Source organism: Thalassophryne amazonica, chromosome 10 (assembly GCF_902500255.1).
Source record: "Thalassophryne amazonica chromosome 10, fThaAma1.1, whole genome shotgun sequence".
In the NCBI taxonomy this organism is placed as follows: Eukaryota; Metazoa; Chordata; class Actinopteri; order Batrachoidiformes; family Batrachoididae; genus Thalassophryne; species Thalassophryne amazonica.
Genome location: NC_047112.1, coordinates 1322935 through 1342842, shown reverse-complemented (window position 1 = coordinate 1342842; position 19908 = coordinate 1322935). Strand labels below are relative to the sequence as shown.

General features: G+C 41.6%; 1 protein-coding gene across 1 annotated transcript in view; it reads right to left on the bottom strand.

Moving 5' to 3' along the window:
- Positions 1-19908, bottom strand: part of stil (STIL centriolar assembly protein) — a 79333-nt gene that overhangs the window by 7661 nt on the left and 51764 nt on the right. The window contains 3 exon segments of the mRNA XM_034179267.1: positions 3835-3938; positions 4091-4244; positions 17331-17417. Coding sequence (XP_034035158.1) covers positions 3835-3938; positions 4091-4244; positions 17331-17417 — 345 coding nt within the window.

Genomic DNA, 19908 nt, shown 5'->3' with positions numbered 1-19908 from the left:
CACCAAATTCTACTCCCAAAGCCTCAAAAGTGACACCAAGCTATTTTCTCTGAGCCCACAGCAAGATCAAGATGTCAAACCCCAAATACTCTTGAATTAATTGACGACACCTAAAAGCATTATTTTGGGGAGTCTGGTGGTCTTTAATCAGTCATGAATCAGCCAGACACCTCCTCAGATGGCCCACAACAGCCAACAGATTGAAGCCTGAACAAACCCCACCTACAAATCAAAAAACTCTGGTTCAATTATAAAAATCCAAATAACTCTTTCCAAAAGCTAATTGGAACTGGTTAAATTTGACCCCAGAATGACCAAATTCACTTTTTCCACTCAGCACGTGTATCCATCCGGGTCAGCCCGAGCCGGCGCTGCTGCAAAGTCAGCTGTCTGGTTCTGTCAGTCGAGCAGAAGTGTCTTTTTTTAAAATCTACTGACCCTCATCACTACTATATCACATTATCAAATGTCAGAATAAATTCCCTGTAGAACATGAAATAATCCACTATCAAAGCTCCTGCAGGTATTTCCATATGATATAACCGTTATACACTAATCATTCACCGTGAGATGCCCTGTCCTATTTAACCCCTGACCCACTTAAATAAATGCTTAGACGTGTGTGGATGCCTGTGATTTATATGTTTAAACCACAGGTGTCGAATCTGCCCCCCCCAGCAGAATTTACGGCTGGAAGACAGAGACTGATTTATTGATATATTCCATATACTGACATTATAACCGTGTTATAAACCCTCAGACCAACGGATGGTGAAAATTCATTAGACTGTTTTCAAGTCTATCTGTCCGAGTCCTCAGGACTCTGAACCTGCCAGAGGGGAGTGTGTCCAAGGACATCGTCCAAGGTGTGCGTAGTCAGACCTGATCTTCTCGGTTCTGTTTCTCAGCGGGGCAGAGTGGATATGGTCCAGGAAGAGTCACTGATGATCTCTTGTGCAGTTTTGGTGACCCGCTGTAAATCTTTCCTCTCTGAGGTGCAGCTGGAGAACCACACTGTGCATTAATAGCTCGAGACACTTTCTATGGTGCACGTGAGAAGTTTCTGTGGGAGCCCAGATTTCCTGAGGGTCCGCAGCAAGAAGAGTCTCTGCTGGGCCTTCATCAGCAGCTCCTTGGTGTTCACTCCACATGTAAAGTGCTCTGAGATGTCAACACCAAATTACTTGGACCTACTGTAATTGTGCTGTTTATTATAATTATTATTCTTTACACTTTTCAAGCCCCAATTTCGGCCCTTTCCCATGTTCAAAAACTCACCAAACTTTGCAAAGTCGTTTGGCTGGATCCAAAATTTGATATTTTCCCTCCGCATGTTCGCAGCGAAATAGCGCCCCCTACAAATTAAAAAAAAAAAAAAAAAAAAACCCCTCCCCATTGGAGTTAGACATATTTACCATTGTGGGATACACAAAAAAATCTCTTAACGTCGTGGTGAAATGTCGACAGGAAGTCGGCCATTTTGATTTTGAGGTAATTTTTGCCATTTTTGGCCATTTCCACTACTTACATTTGAATGAACTCATCTTAGGGATTTCATCCAATCATCTTCAAATTTGGTCAACATCATCATGACCCCATGGTGAACAAAAGGTATCAAAAGAATTTCTGTAGGTCAAAAGGCGTGGCTGCTAAGGTTCGTCAAACTTTGGCGAGCTTTTCAGAGCACGCTGTTGAACGGCTGTCACACCCACATACTTCATCACAGATCCTTCAAACGTGCTGGACATGATGAGGGCTCCGCCCTGAACGTCTGCATATATTAATTTCACACCTAATGCATAGCGCCCCCCCGGTGGTAACAGGAAATGGCCTATTTATGCTCTAATAGGAACTGATGTCTCATACTTAACCCCATCAACTTCATTCCACTTCTAAAACATGCAGAACAAGTTGGTGAACGTAGGTGATGAATGGCGAAGTTACGAGTAACGGCGTCCGTGTGGCGGAGTGCCGAATATCACCCCTTCACCATGAAATTATGTTCTTCCTTTTGACGGCACTAATTTTGTCATATCATCATGAAAATTGATACACAGGTCGAGCACGACAACCTCTTACAATTCATAGGGGCGTCGCCCATGGGCGGGGCAAAATGCCTCAATAGCGCACCCTTGAAACTTTCAAAACCCCTCCCCATAGGGGTTTTTTTTGGAGTAGGGAGATGAAAATTGGTACACTGTGACTTGCATAGACGTACAAAAAAGTCTCTTGCACCATGGGTCTACTCCAAACAGGAAGTCGGCCATTTTGAATTTTCTTGTCATTTTGGCGTGATTGCCACATGTTGTATTTGAACGAACTCCTCCTAGGGATTTTGTCCAATGCACTTCAAATTTCTTCCAGATCACCCAGAGACGATACTGACCAAAAGTTATCGAAAGCTTTCCTTTATGTTGAAAGGTGTGGCCGCTATGGTGCCGCCATTTTGACCCTTCGCCATGGAACATGAAGTCATGATAACTCCATGCTTTGCCTGACTGACTTGAAACTTCACATGTGTGATGAGGTTCGGTCCCTGAACAGAAATCGCACTGGCCCAGGGAGGTGGTGGCGCAGATACAAGGGTCCATATATGACTGCTTGCAATCCTAGTTTGTCATTGTAACAGGTACAACAAAATGTAAAGTGCAGCCTTTCAGTGCAAATATAAAACACACACAGACTTGAAAGGTCTGTGGAAGAAAAGAAAAATAAACATAAAGTTTAACAGAATGAAAGAGGTGTGTCCAGAGTGTAAAAAAAAATAAATTATAAGTACATAGTAGCAAAAAAGAGATTACATATAAAAAAGACAGAAAAGTATGTACAAATTTGTGGCTATGTCAGTGGCAGTGGATAACAAATACTGCACTCATTTCAAAAGGACTATGATGGACTGGCGTCCCGTCCAGGGTCAACCAACCTCTTCCCCAATGACCACTGAGATAGGCTCCACCCCTCTGTGAACCTGAACAGGAATAAGTGGGTGTAGGAGAGGAATACTGTGATTGCAGTTCTTGAAAAGCTGAGTGAGGAACCAGAGTGTCTGGATTTGTGATGGTCCTGGATCCAGACTAAGATCCAGGCTATTAATATCTTCCTGGACTAGTCCATCAGACATGTGTCTGTATGTGGTGAAAGTCTTGAACTCATGCAGACATTCAATGATCTCAGCAGGGACATTCATGCCTCTACGTCCTCGGCCTTTGAGATCCAAAGACACCTGTGAAGATCTTAAGGAGTCATGAGGTCAAAGGACAGAGGTGGACAGAGGTGTTTGGTGATCCTGATATCTTTGCAGGAGACTGAAGGTCCAAGATTTTAGGGTCCAAGTTGTTGTCAGACTTGGACTCTGACCACTGTCTTAAGGAGAGGACTGGATGTCTTTGGTCCCAGGTCTCTGTGGAGGATCTTTGGGTCCTGCTGGAATGACTGTGTCCAATGAACGGTGACTTAGTGAGACTCAGATGAGGAGGATCACTGACATTGTGAGGGAACATCAGAGACCACATTAGTTCATGTGGGGAGTTTCTCTGGATGTGATCCAGGACACAGGTGTCTCAGTGTTCAGGATCCCAGCAGCTGGAAAAGGCCTATATAGACCTTTGGAATGTGATGTGTGTTTTTGTTGCAGAGACATGGAGATGTGTGCTGAGTCCAGTGCATCTGCTTGCTGAACACTTACGAAACAAAGATCTCAGACTCCTCTTATGTCCACAATGTGTGCTAAACTTCGGTGATACAACTTGCATTTTGAAGTCAACATAGCTCCATGAATCTGCAGGAGGTTTGACAGAACTGTTCCAGCATGTTGGATAAAACTTGCCCTCATACCTGCTGAAGGAGATCTGAGCCTCTCTGAAGATCTCCACCTGCCTGTGGCATCCGTCTGAAGCAAACTGAAACCTCAGTGTTTGGCCTTCTGCTGCTGAAACCTGCTAACAAAACACCTCACCCTCAGTCCACATCAGGGACAAACGAGAACTGAATCTTTGAGAAACATTAATAATATACGGAAGAATGTAAGGCATCACAAACAAAGTGATGAGTACATAGTGTCTTCAGATCATCCTAATTTAATTAGGTGCACCTGAAACAACGTGGTGGACTCTGTGGCCGTCAGCAGCTGGTAGTCTAGATGGGGCAGTCCTGGTCCCATGATGGGTCGACAGTGGTAGAACTGAGGTGCTCTGTGCGTGACACTGAATACGACAAGCAGGAAAGAGCTGCTGTCCAACAGAACTCTGAAACACATCAACAAGCTGCTTACGTGTTTGTAAATCATTCATCAGGAGCAGATAGAAAAAGCAATAAGACAAACGAGTTTCGAAGAAGACAAGAACAGTAACTTCTTGTGTTTCATGCATTAACCTTTTTCTGATGAACTGAGCATGATGTTAAAATGCACATGGGGGAGACGTGGTACAGCGTTTAGAGAGGAGACGGCATTTGGCTCACTCTGCTGCACTATTTAATTTTTTGTCTTACAAGCCTCGTACTGTCTGTCTGGAATCTCAATTTAATTTTTATTTTTCATATTTTCCGTTTTCTGATCATCTGCAAAATGTCCAAGTCTAAAAGTAAGTCCGAACAGTACAGAGAAACTTCACCCAGGGCTGGCATTGAGGCAATATGGCTAAGCCTGAAACTAATTTGTCGAGGGGTTTCGGGGCCGCCTAGGTCCCCAATGGGGTCCAGGGGCAAAGCCCCAGGCTGGGGGCTGCGATTTTAGGCCTTTTCAAACCTGTTTGGAAAGTTCTCAGGATCACCCAATGTTAAAGATTTTAAACAATCATTACCATCTTTGAGGTCAAGTGGTTTGTGTTTTACAAGGCAGTTTTCTAAAGCAAAATAAAATAACCAGAACAAAAATTGGGAATAACAGCTGCAGGTTTTGTCTACATAGTACCATCACTAACACTGTTGCTGCTGGGCTCATATTTTCGGGGCAATTATTTTCTAGTTTATTCAACAGACCAGTCCAAGCGAACATCAGTGTGGAAAGAAAAGCAAGTTTCAAATGTGAGAAAAATAATTATTATTTCAATAAATGAATGGTTATTAACTTACAACATGAGCTAAGCATTTTGTTTTCAGAATGCCAACATTTGTAAGCAATTTGAATTTTGAAATTTATAGAACACTCGTCGTGGATGCTGAATCCTTTTACTAAGACCTCTTCAAACTACATAGATAAAAAACATAAAATACTACTTACGGCAATCGGCTGCACTGGTCAAAATCATATCCACTAAATAATCTTTCTTCAATTTGATCACTTTGTCTAACAGGCGCCTGCAAAATGCTAAGAAAAGATTTTTGTTCTGATACAGATCGAGCCACATTAAAACATGTTCAATGATTGGTTATCACATCGAGCTCAACCAATGAAAACTCATGTTATTAAACAAAGAACAGGGTATATTTCACAGCTCTTATTAAACAAAGAACCGGTATATTTCCCGGCGCTAAACGTCATTCGCGGACCATCCCCTCAAACTCTGTCATAATTGTGTTATAAACCAGTCACCATTTGTTTAATTATACATCTGTGCAATTAATAAAATTATCTTCATGGATGATCTGTTCGTGCAAAAAAAAAAAAAAAAAAAAGAACACCGGCTGCTGCTGCACTTCCTCGCTTTCTCCCCCCCAACCTCTGTCATAATTGTGTTAAATAAAAGACAAAAGGAACATAAGTCCTGCTCACAGGCTGATTGCCAGAGACAGGACATGTCCACTTCAAGTATAAACTCCAGACAGACATCTCCACGTCACTAAATCAAATCAATTTTATTTATATAGCGCCAAATCACAACAAACAGTTGCCCCAAGGCGCTTTATATTGTAAGGCAAAAGCCATACAATAATTACGAAAAAAACCCCAACGGTCAAAACGACCCCCTGTGAGCAAGCACTTGGTGACAGTGGGAAGGAAAAACTCCCTTTTAACAGGAAGAAACCTCCAGCAGAACCAGGCTCAGGGAGGGGCAGTCTTCTGCTGGGACTGGTTGGGGCTGAGTGAGAGAACCAGGAAAAAGACATGCTGTGGAAGAGAGCAGAGATCAATCACTAATGATTAAATGCAGAGTGGTGCATACAGAGCAAAAAGAGAAAGAGACACTCAGTGCATCATGGGAACCCCCCAGCAGTCTAAGTCTATAGCAGCATAACTAAGGGATGGTTCAGGGTCACCTGATCCAGCCCTAACTATAAGCTTGAGCAAAAAGGAAAGTTTTAAGCCTAATCTTAAAAGCAGAGAGTGTGTCTATCTCCCTGATCCGAAATGGGAGCTGGTTCCACAGGAGAGGAGCCTGAAAGCTGAAGGCTCTGCCTCCCATTCTACTCTTACAAACCCTAGGAACTACAAGTAAGCCTGCAGTCTGAGAGTGAAGCACTCTATTGGGGTGATGATATGGTACTATGAGGTCCCTAAGATAAGATGGGACCTGATTATTCAAAACCTTATAAGTAAGAAGAGTAATTTTGAATTCTATTCTAGAATTAACAGGAAGCCAATGAAGAGAGGCCAATATGGGTGAAATATGCTCTCTCCTTCTAGTCCCCGTCAGTACTCTAGCTGCAGCATTTTGAATTACTGAAGGCTTTTCAGGGAACTTTTAGGACAACCTGATAATAATGAATTACAATAGTCCAGCCTAGAGGAAATAAATGCATGAATTAGTTTTTCAGCATCACTGAGACAAGACCTTTCTAATTTTAGAGATATTGCGCAAATGCAAAAAAGCAGTCCTACATATTTGTTTAATATGCGCATTGAATGACATATCCTGATCAAAAATGACTCCAAGATTTCTCACAGTATTACTAGAGGTCAGGGTAATGCCATCCAGAGTAAGGATCTGGTTAGACACCATGTTTCTAAGATTTGTGGGGCCAAGTACAATAACTTCAGTTTTATCTGAGTTTAAAAGCAGGAAATTAGAGGTCATCCATGTCTTTATGTCTGTAAGACAATCCTGCAGTTTAACTAATTGGTGGGTGTCCTCTGGCTTCATGGATAGATAAAGCTGGGTATCATCTGTGTAACAATGAAAATTTAAGCAATGCTTTCTAATAATACTGCCTAAGGGAAGCATGTATAAAGTGAATAAAATTGGTCCTAGCACAGAACCTTGTGGAACTCCATAATTAACCTTAGTCTGTGAAGAAGCCTCCCCATTTACATGAACAAATTGTAATCTACTAGATAAATATGATTCAAACCACCGCAGCGCAGTGCCTTTAATACCTACGGCATGCTCTAATCTCTGTAATAAAATTTTATGGTCAACAGTATCAAAAGCAGCACTGAGGTCTAACAGGACAGCACAGAGATGAGTCCACTGTCTGAGGCCATAAGAAGATCATTTGTAACCTTCACAAATGCTGTTTCTGTACTATGATGAATTCTAAAACCTGACAAATTCTTCAAATAGACCATTCCTCTGCAGATGATCAGTTAGCTGTTTTACAACTACCCTTTCAAGAATTTCTGAGAGAAAAGGAAGGTTGGAGATTGGCCTATAATTAGCTAAGATAGCTGGGTCAAGTGATGGCTTTTTAAGTAATGGTTTAATTACTGCCACCTTAAAAGTCTGTGGTACATAGCCAACTAATAAAGATAGATTGATCATATTTAAGATCGAAGCATTAATTAATGGTAGGGCTTCCTTGAGCAGCCTGGTAGGAATGGGGTCTAATAGACATGTTGATGGTTTGGAGGAAGTAACTAATAAAAAATAACTCAGACAGAACAATCGGAGAGAAAGAGTCTAACCAAATACCAGCATTACTGAAAGCAGCCAAAGATAACGATATGTCTTTGGGATGGTTATGAGTAATTTTTTCTCTAACAGTTAAAATTTTATTAGCAAAGAAAGTCATGAAGTCATTACTAGTTAAAGTTAAAGGAATACTCAGCTCAATAGAGCTCTGACTCTTTGTCAGCCTGGCTACAGTGCTGAAAAGAAACCTGGGGTTGTTCTTATTTTCTTCAATTATTGATGAGTAGTAAGATGTCCTAACTTTACGGAGGGCTTTTTTTATAGAGCAACAGACTCTTTTTCCAGGCTAAGTGAAGATCTTCTAAATTAGTGAGACGCCATTTCCTCTCCAACTTACGGGTTATCTGCTTTAAGCTGCGAGTTTGTGAGTTATACCACAGAGTCAGGCACTTCTGATTTAAGGCTCTCTTTTTCAGAGGAGCTACAGCATCCAAAGTTGTGCTCAATGAGGATGTAAAACTATTGACGAGATAATCTATCTCACTCACAGAGTTTAGGTAGCTACTCTGTACGGTGTTGGTATATGGCATTGGAGAACATAACAAAGAAGGAATCATATCCTTAAACCTAGTTACAGCGCTTTCCGAAAGACTTCTACTGTAATGAAACTTATTCCCCACTGCTGGGTAGTCCATTAAAGTAAATGTAAATGTTATTAAGAAATGATCAGACAGAAGGGGGTTTCAGGGAATACTGTTAAGTCTTCAATTTCCATACCATAAGTCAGAACAAGATCTAAAGTATGGTTAAAGTGGTGGGTGGATTCATTTACATTTTGAGGGAAGCCAATTGAGTCTAATAATAGATTAAACACTACATATCCACAACGCGTCCTTCCATAGGGATTACACAGCAACCTGTCACCTCCGCTGCATATATCCGGATCCAGAAGCCAGAAATCCAGCTCAGGCCGGAAAAATACCAGGCCTGTACCACTAGCTGCACCTGTAGCTATGGTGGAGATTAGCCTTCTGCTGGAAGACCACAGAGCTGCGCTGTCTGCAGACTTTAAGCCTTCTTTTCAAAGTCTGTTGTCCAATCTGCAGTGCGTGAACACTGTTTACGTATGAATTCTCTTGAATCCAGCTCAGGGCCGAGTACTCTGGACTCCAAAAAGACAATGAGAGGTTAAAACCCAAGATGGCAGACCTGGAGGGATGTAGCTAGGGATGGGCACTGATAAGATTTTATCAATATCAATGCCATTATTGACTCCGCTTATCGATCCGATTCCCTTATCAATACCTCCTGTGAATCTGTGTATTAAAAGTAGACATTACATGTTTTCTATGTCAACAACATTTTAATGAGTCTTACAGTAAATAAATATGAAATTGGTCACTGGATCCTTGATCTCTGGACATAAATAGAAATAAAAATCCGTAGCTTTTGTCAAAAGCATTTCCTTTCAGACATTAATGACATGAATTTAACCTCGTACCTCTGAGCTGAGCTCAGCCAGCTGCACGTCAAGATGTAATTCAGAAAACACAGAGGACTTCTCATCTTGGGAGGAAAAAAAATGTTTTGGTTTGTTGTAGTTTACTGTTTGTATTACAACGTTTGGAAAGACGTGTCATTTGATTTAAAACGGTGATTGGCTTTGATGCTATTAATTCCGACCAGACTATCTTTCTAACTTGACTCAGCAGAGAGAGGCTCAGCGTTTGGAACAGAGCACGACAGCAAGACACAATCCCAGTTAGTGACTTTAATCCACACAAAAGTGACTCACGATCGACATCTCTGAATGGCTTTGAGAGGGGTTAGGAAGCGGACTTACAGCTTCTGAAAAGCAGCGAAGCAGAGAACCAATGAAGCAGCAGATCGGAGCACTGCTTCATTGGTTCAACCTTCAAACACAGCTGGTAATCAACATAGAGAAATGATCATCCAATTTCTAGGTAAAATACCCTCAAAAACAACGGCGCTCTGAAGGACCGATAAGGGAATCTAAGTAAAAAGGCTACTGATGTCAGTGGATCGAATCATTTCTTAACAGTTCTCTGAAAGAAAAAAAAAAAAAAAAATCTAAATCCACAAACACAATGTAACTTCTTCTCACCTTGGGTATACTTCTCCATCAGTATTCTCAGAGCAAACATTGCATCTGTAGTGCTCTTTCTCGGCATGAAGCCATATTGCTGCTCACAAATCTTCACCTGTTTGCTAAGCCTAGCTTCTACTACTCTTTCACATAACTTCATGCTGTGTCTGATCAACTTTATGCCTCTGTAGTTATTGCAGCTCTGCACATCACCCTTGTTCTTAAAAATAGGAACCAGCACACTACAGATCCACTCCTCAGGCATTCTCTCACTTTGCAAGCTTTTATTAAACACGCTGGATAGAAACTCCACTGCCATCTGTCCAAGACATTTCCATGCCTCCATTGGAATGTCATCTGGACCAACTGCCTTTCCACACTTCATCCTTACTAATCTCTTAAACTTCCTGAATTACTCTCTCTACATCATCCAGCATTTTCTCTCTTATTTTCTTCATTCATCAGCTCCTCAAAATATTCCCTCCAACTTCTCAACACACTCTCCTCACTTGTCAGCACATTATCATCTGCTTCTTTTAACCACCCTAACCTGCTGCACATTCTTTCCAGCTCTGTCCCTTTGACTGGCCATCGGTACAAGTCCTTTTCCTCCTTTTCTTACTATTCACGTCTTGTACAGCTCATGATATGCCTTTTCCTTTGCTTTTGCCACTTCTCTTTTCGCCTTACGCCGCATCTCCTTGTACTCCTGTCTACTTTCTTCATGTCTCCCGACTATCCCAATTTTTTTTCGTCAACCTCTTTCTCCTTATGCTCTCCTGGACATCTTCATTCCACCACCAAGTCTCCTTGTCTCCCTTCTGCTGTCCAGATGTCATACCCAGTCCTTTCCTAGCTGTCTCCCTCACCATATCTGCAGTACCTTTCCAGTTGCTTCCCCTCCATCCAGTGCCTCTCTCACCTGCTCGCTAAATTTCACACAACAGTCTTCCTCCTTCAGCGTCCACCATCTGATCCTTTGTTGAGCTCTCACTCTCTTCTTCTTCACCTCTAAAGTCATCCTACAAATCACCATCCTATGCTGTCTAGCTACACTCTCTCCTGCCACCACCTTACAGTCTCTGATTTCTTTTAGCTTGCATCTCCTACACAGTATGTAGTCCACCTATGTGCACCTTCCTCCACTGTTATATGTCACCCTGTGCCCTTCCCTTTTCTTAAAGTAGGTATTCACCACAGCCATTTCCATCCTTTTTGCAAAATCAACTGCCATCTGTCCTTCCACATTCCTGTCCTTGACACCATATCTACCCATTACTTCCTCATCACCTCTGTTCCCTTCACCAACATGCCCACTGAGGTCCGCTCCTATGACCACATTTTCATGCTTGGGTTCACTCTCCACCACCTCATCTAACTCACTCCACAAATCTTTCTCCATCTCCCAAACTACCTGTGGGGCATATGCACTGATGATATTCATCACCCCCCCTTAAATTTCCAACTTCACACTCATCACCAGGGTTCTAGCTAGGATAAAATTTTAGCGTAATGGTAATGTCGAGGGAGCGAAGCGACCCGGGGGGGGGGGTGCAGAAGGGGGGAAGTGTTTGAAAATTCAAGTAAAAAATTGGCCATTCTAGGGGTACCCAAAGGGGAAAAGCCAGGTACGACAGCCCAAGTCCCTTCATCATATCCAGAAGGCTGGGGAAGTTTGTTGAGTGGGCAATCTCATTCTGGGTTAGCCAGTACATGGCCCTCAGTGAGGCAGTCAGAGTCTGTGGACATTTTTAAGTCAAGACTTAAAGCCTATTTTTATTCTCTTTCTTATGAGTAGTTTTTATTTTGTTATGTTTTATTCTTTTACTTCTGTTTTTAATTAGGTATTTGATTTTTTAATTTTTATTTATCTTAACTTTTTTATGTTGAACTGTTCTGTGTGAGGCACCTTGAGACGGCTTTTGTTGTAATTTGGCGCTTTATAAGCTGATTAAATTGAAATTGAACAATATTTTATTGAGTCTTAAAGTAAATAAATATGAAATTGGTTAATGGATCCTTAAACTCTGGACATAATAAACTCTACATGGTGGATCCTTGATCTCTGGACATAAACAGAAATAAAATCTGTTAGTTTTTATCAAAAGCATTTCCTTTCAGACATTATTATTGGCATGAATGTATTTCCATACCTATGAGCTGAGCTCTACAGCTGTACTGCAGGTCAGGTTTATAAAGAATGCAGGACGTCTCATTTTGGGAGGAAAAAACATTTTTGTCGATTGTAGTTTATTGTCTGTATTACAACGTTTGTAAGAGGTGTCATTTTATTTAAAGCGGCAATTCGTTTTGAAGTTATTAATTCCGACAGGACTCTGTCTCAGCAAAGAGCTGCGCAGCATCTGAAGCACGGAACGGAGGACGATCCTCGTTTGTTGACTGCAACAAGACAAGAGTCCCAGTTAATGACTTTAATCCACACAAAAGTGACTCGTGACATTTTAATGGCTTTCAGAGGGGTTAAGAAGCGGACTTACCGCTTCTGAAGAGCGGCTAATCAAAGAGCCATGAGCCATTGAATTGAAGCATTGCTTCAATTCACGCTTTAAACTGGAGATGCGCTGCAGCAACGGTTGATTACGAATAAGCGTAATGGTCCAAAATAAGCGAAACGGTCCAAAATTATAGCGTAACGGGCCGTACGCAAGTTTGGGCTAGCTAGAACCCTGCCACTCGCTTAACCTCCAACACACTCTTAGTTGGTCCAACGTGGTCCAACTAACCATTTAACATCTACTATGGCAGTACTCCAAAATTATGGCTCTTACAAAAAAGTGAATGATTGCCTAAAAATGTAGCTGCACAGCAATGCTGACAAACTGATCTTCCTTTCCATCTGACTCATTCTGGTTTTAAGTATTTGACAGTGACTGTAACTGGTTCACCTCAGGCTCTGCAGGCAGCACATTTTACTCTTTTATTATCAAATATAAGGTAATATTATCCTGTTGCATTTGCCTCTTTTAAAATATGGCATCAATTCTGACTTCACTTCAAATGTCTCAGCCTCTGCTCTTGACCCATTATGTAAGAATCACCTCTTTCCTCCCTCCTTCTTAGATGCTGCATTTCATATATGGGGTAAGAGGGGCATTAAATGTTTATGTGATGTTTTTAGGGATAATGCCTCTTAATTTTATAGATGTCTTCCTTATATGGCCTGCCCTCAACTGATTTATTTCATTTTTTTAAAATAGACATTGTGCATCTACTATTTTTCTGGAATTCTCCTCTCAGCCCCCAAACATCCTTGAGAGGACCTCTTTGAACTTATGTCCCATAACATGGCTCTTATATCATGGATATATAATCTTGTTCTTACAATGGACAATCACCCAGTCAATAAAACTATCTGTAGCCTAATTGGAAACAAGAGTTGGGTCTTGAGTTCAGGGAAGGTTTCTGGGATAAAGCAGTTAACAGATTTTATATGTCATCATCTTGTGCAAGACTTTCCCTAATTCAATTTAAAGTAGTACACAAGCTGCATTTATCAAAGTCCAAATTATCAACACTTTATCCCAGTGTTTTTGATCTGTGTGAAAGATTTAAGCAATTTAAGCCATATGTTTTTCTTTGCCCCAAACTTCAGCTATATTGGATTTCGTATTTTTGATGTTATGTCTCACATTCTTGGCATCAGGCTGGAGCCTTGTCCACTGATTGTTATTTTTGAGTTCCTGGAATCGCCAGTATCCCTCTCCAATATGCAGACGTATGTAACTGCATTTTACCTCATTGCTAGCACATCACAGAATATTATTATCCTGGAAAGTTCCACATCCCCCATATATTTCTTTATGGCTGAAAGATCTTGTTTTTCTTAAAAATTCAACGGGGGGGGGGGGGGGGGGGGGGGGGAATCAGGTTTAGTCTTAGAGGGAGGGCTGATTGGTTTCTAAATCTGTGGCAACCATTTATTTCTTATCTTGGATCCTTGAAAACTATTGGACCTGATTGAACTGCTTGTCATGGGTGTGTTTTCCTTTTTATTTATTTATTTTAATTATTATGTTGTAGGGCCCATGGTTTTGATTTTTTTTTTTTTAAAGAATGGGTTTACTAGTTTTGGAAAAGGAAATATAATATAAACTTTTTTTTTAATGCATCTGGGACTACTACAGAAGGTCCTTCAGCTTGTGGACAAGTTCTCCAGCAACCATAAACCTTACGGCGGAGCTCAACAATGAGGCAGCAGTCTTACTTTTACACTGTGTAGTAAGAACTCTGCTGCTTCTTTCTATCAGAGGACAGAACGCAATGAAGGTGATGGAGAAAGGTCTCTGAAGGGCCGTCATCAAAAAAGAAGCATGTTAGACACACATCCAGAGGGTGGTGACTTACATGGTGCGGAGGGGTTCTTACGTCCTTCATCTCATCAAAGATGAATATCTTCTACTGATGTCTGGAGCTGGAATGGCTCTGACATCTACAGTCACCAAAGTGAGCAGATCTCAGTGGCTGATGCACTTAAGTCTGGTCTGAGACCTTCAAACTTCCCATGTACCCAGTAACTGCCAGTGGGAACTCGCATGTGCATGTCTGCCTGGGTGGTTGTTTGAGGACCCAAGTAGGTTCCATGGTGTGGTGAAGCCAGTGGTGGGCACAGATAACCAAAAAATAACTTCGATAACAGATAATAAGTAGGGGTGGGCAAACATAAAAAAAAATCTTAATCGCATTAACTCAATGACTTTCTGTGATTAATCATGATTAATCGCATGGTATATGTGAAACCCAAAAATGAATTCAAAAGCCGCTTAAAAGCACAGTTTTATTTGAAAATGTAAATGAACATTGCATAAATTTGAAAATGTAAATTTCAACTGAAACACACTAATGAAATCAAATATAAAACCACTGGCAGGTCATTTGTTATCCTGTTTCATATCAAAATAACAATATTCATGTCCATGACTAAATATACTAAAACAAATACATCACAATTGTACACATACCACAATTTTATATGTGTACAATTGTGATGTATTTGTTTTAGTATATTTAGATTTTGTTGTGATTTGGCACTTTATAAGCCGATTAAATTGAATTGAAATTGAACATTTTATTGAGTCTTAAAGTAAATAAATATGAATTTGGTCACTGGATCCTTAAACTTTGTACATAATAAACTCTACATGGTGAATCCTTGATCTCTGGACATAAATAGGAATAAACAAAATCTGTAGTTTTTGTCAAAAGCATTTCCTTTCAGACATTATTGGCATGAATGTCTTTCCATATATTTGAGCTGAGTTTAGAGCTGCTGTGCTTCACTTCAGGATGGAATTTGAAAAGAAAACACAGCACGTTTCATTTTGGGAGGAAAAAAAAACAAAAACGTTTTAGTCGACTGTAGTTTCTTGTCTGTATTACATTTGGAAAGAGGTGTCATTTTATTCATTTTGAAGTTATTAATTCCGACCGGACTCTGTCTCAGCCGCGCAGCGTTTCGAGCTGTGTGAACGGAACGGAGGACGATTCTCGTTTCTTGACAGCAACAAGACAAGCGTCCCAGTTAGTGACTTTAATCCACACAAAAGTGACTGACGATATTTTAATGGCTTTGCGAGGGGTTAAGAAGCGGCTTCCCCTTTCTGAAGAGCAGTGAATCAAAGAACCAACGAGCTACTGGATCGAAGCATTGCTTCAATGATTCATGGTTTCAAAGTGGAGCTGCGCTGGAGCTGTACCTGATCGCCACGCGATGTTGCAGAGGCGTGTCAGCCAAGACAGTCCCATAACATCCAGAGACTTAACGTATTCAGGACGGATTTCATCCACCCCAGGAGCCTTGCCACCGAGGAGCTTTCTAACCACCTCGGTGACTTCGGCCCAGGTAATGGATGAGTCCGCCTCTGAGTCCCCAGTCTCTGCTTCCTCTTCGGAAGAAGTGACGATGGGAATGAGGAGATCCTCAAAGTATTCCTTTCACCTGCCCGACAACATCCCCAGTCAGGGTCAATAGCTCCCCACCCGCACCGTAAACAGTGCGGGTGGAGAGCTGCTTCCACCTCCTGAGGCGTCGGACAGTTTTCCAGAATCTCTTCGAGGCCGACCGATAGTCCTCCTCCATGGCCTCCCCGGAAATGTCCAAAAACAACAACAAAGTTCTCATTACAGGAAATTTCTCTGCTTCCCTGTAGATTTACTGTTGGTGAATTAATGCCTCAGGTGCAGTTATTTCCAGCTGAATGATTCTGTTCTTTTTCTCTCTGTCTGAGGCACCGACAACACCTTCGATGGATGCTGGCCCTGTACCCCCAAGCCCCAGACTGACCTCAGGACACCCTGACAGTTGCACCAATGTCTGTGTGCCTTTTATCTCACTAACGTACTCTGTGTTTCTTGTTGTTCTGTTTTTTCTGTTTCTTCTGCTTGTAAAAATTGGCAAACAAACAAAAAATAATCCAAAACCATAGGCCCTACAATATAATAATTAAAATAAATATATAAAAAGGAAAACACACCACACACCCTTGACAAGCAGTTCAATCAGGTGGACAGACAGACAGAGACAGGGATACAAACCCTAATGTTTGTTTGCTGGGGCGAAAAAAAAAAAAGAGCCTTCAAAGACCATCACTACATCTTCAGACATCTAGTAAATGGACAGAAATGTTTGATTTCAAAGTCATGTGACAATGTGGAGCAATGGTGGGAGAAGAAGAGTGGATGAAGAAGTGTTTGGCAGGACGGTGACAAGTCCACCTGGGGACGAGGAGACGTGGTGGTGAAGCACAGAGCAGCACAGGCTGGAGACAGAGTGGCTTTAAGTGATGATGATACGGATCAATGAACAAAATATAAACTTTGCATGACTGCAGATCCAAAAGAAATAAAATTTCCAAAGCTAATTTTCAAAAATTTAAATTTGACAATACAGACTGAAGAAGGAAATGGGAGCCAGAAAGTACTTGAAGGACAAGTCCCATTCATTTGAGTTTGAGGACTACAAACATAGACTGGTTTCAAAAGTCTGGTTTTATTTCCTGGTGCTGACAATTACATCTCTGATCTAGAAGGCACTGACCGCGCTTTAGACACTAAGGTTATGTGTCAGCAGTAGGAGCTTTACGTGTTTCACTGACTGCAGAAGAACATGGAAAGCAGCAGGTTTTCTTGGACTCATTTTCAGTTTTGGGGTGTTGAATAGACAAAAGCAGCTGAACAGTCTGTGGCTATGTTGATAAATGGTAAATGGACTGCATTTATATAGCGCTTTTCCATCTGCATCAGACGCTCAAAGCGCTTTACAATTATGCCTCACATTCACCCCGATGTCAGGGTGCTGCCATACAAGGCGCTCACTACACACCGGGAGCAATGGGGGATTAAAGGCCTTGCCCAAGGGCCCTTAGTGATTTTCCAGTCAGGCGGGGATTTGAACCCATGATCTTCTGGACTCAAGCCCAACACCTTAACCACTAGACCATCACCTCCCATGTTGATGCTCTGGATGCTTTCTGACTCACCTGTCCTGGAGAGCAGAGCTGAACAGGAACCTCAGGCAAAAGGCCCAAACCTGAGGGTTGCAGACGTGCGTGATCCCACTCAGCCAGCTGTCAAGACACACAAAAACCCAAAGCTCACTTGATCACACGTTCATTTCAGGCCAGTGTTCTTCTGAAAAAGGGCCTGACTGACGAGTAAGTCCCCTCAGCTTCTCCCTTTTCCACTCAGGGTTGCCACAGGTTTTACCCTGACATAACACCACGTTACATGGAGACTGAACTTGGAAACAATCGCACAAACCGTTTAGCCAACACCCCTGCTTGAAAACTGACCCGATTGATAAGAACCAAAAAAAAGTCTGCATCTGCTTTTATTCATTTTTTTCCCCCGTTTTTAATAGAACATTGTGTCTTGGGCGGGGCTGAGAGGTATGATGGTGTTTATGTCACCATATCACAACAGACTGGTTTTAGGAAGCAACATAGCATCACAACTGCTACCCTAGAAGTTTTAAATGATGTATTTGAAGCACTGGATTCAAAAAGGTTTTGTGTCACACCATTTCTTGATCTCTCGAAGGCATTTGACAACGTGGATCACAGTCTGTTGTAAAAAATTCTTTCCAAACAGAGTATCTACACTTACTGTGTCATACCGCCGTTAGTTCCCCCCTGGCAGATCCCGAGCAGCCGGGAAAGCAGGCTGACTGGGTGACTGTGAGGAGGAAGCGTAGCCCTAAACAGAAGCCCCGTGTACACCGCCAACCCGTTCACATTTCTAACCGTTTTTCCCCACTCGACGACACACCCGCCGAGGATCAAACTCTGGTTATTGGCGACTCTGTTTGAGAAATGTGAAGTTAGCGACACCAGCAACCATTGTCAATTGTCTTCCGGGGGCCAGAGCAGGCGACATTGAAGGAAATTTGAAACTGCTGGTTAAGGCTAAGCGTAAATTTGGTAAGATTGTAATTCACGTCGGCAGTAATGACACCCGGTTACGCCAATCGGAGGTCACTAAAATTAACATTAAATCGGTGTGTAACTTTGCAAAAACAATGTCGGACTCTGTAGTTTTCTATGGGCCCCTCCCCAATCAGACCGGGAGTGACATGTTTAGCCGCATGTTCTCCTTGAATTGCTGGCTGTCTGAGTGGTGTCCAAAAAATGAGGTGGGCTTCATAGATAATTGGCAAAGCTTCTGGGGAAAACCTGGTCTTGTTAGGAGAGACGGCATCCATCCCACTTTGGATGGAGCAGCTCTCATTTCTAGAAATCTGGCCAATTTTCTTAAATCCTCCAAACCGTGACTATCCAGGGTGGGACCAGGAAGCAGAGTTGTAGTCTTACACACCTCTCTGCAGCTTCTCTCCCCCTGCCATCCCCTCCTTACCCCATCCCCGTAGAGACGGTGCCTGCTCCCAGACTACCAATAACCAGCAAAAATCTATTTAAGCATAAAAATTCAAAAAGAAAAAAATAATATAGCACCTTCTACTGCACCACAGACTAAAACAGTTAAATGTGGTCTATTAAACATTAGGTCTCTCTCTTCTAAGTCCCTGTTGGTAAATGATATAATAATTGATCAACATATTGATTTATTCTGCCTAACAGAAACCTGGTTACAGCAGGATGAATATGTTAGTTTAAATGAGTCAACACCCCCGAGTCACACTAACTGTCAGAATGCTCGTAGCACGGGCCGGGCGGTGGATTAGCAGCAATCTTCCATTCCAGCTATTAATTAATCAAAACCCAGACAGAGCTTTAATTCATTTGAAAGCTTGTCTCTTAGTCTTGTCCATCCAAATTGGAAGTCCCAAAAACCAGTTTTATTTGTTATTATCTATCGTCCACCTGGTCGTTACTGTGAGTTTCTCTGTGAATTTTCAGACCTTTTGTCTGACTTAGTGCTTAGCTCAGATAAGATAATTATAGTGGGCGATTTTAACATCCACACAGATGCTGAGAATGACAGCCTCAACACTGCATTAATCTATTATTAGACTTATTGGCTTTGCTCAAAAAGTAAATGAGTCCACCCACCACTTTAATCATATCTTAGATCTTGTTCTGACTTATGGTATGGAAATAGAAGACTTAACAGTATTCCCTGAAAACTCCCTTCTGTCTGATCATTTTTTAATAACATTTACATTTACTTTGATGGACTACCCAGCAGTAGGGAATAAGTTTCATTACACTAGAAGTCTTTCAGAAAGCGCTGTAACTAGGTTTAAGGATATGATTCCTTCTTTATGTTCTCTAATGCCATATAACAACACAGTGCAGAGTAGCTACCTAAACTCTGTAAGGGAGATAGAGTATCTCGTCAATAGTTTTACATCCTCATTGAAGACAACTTTGGATGCTGTAGCTCCTCTGAAAAAGAGAGCTTTAAATCAGAAGTGTCTGACTCCATGGTATAACTCTCAAACTCGTAGCTTAAAGCAGATAACCCGTAAGTTGGAGAGGAAATGGCGTCTCACTAATTTAGAAGATCTTCACTTAGCCTGGAAAAAGAGTCTGTTGCTCTATAAAAAAGCCCTCCGTAAAGCTAGGACATCTTTCTACTCATCACTAATTGAAGAAAATA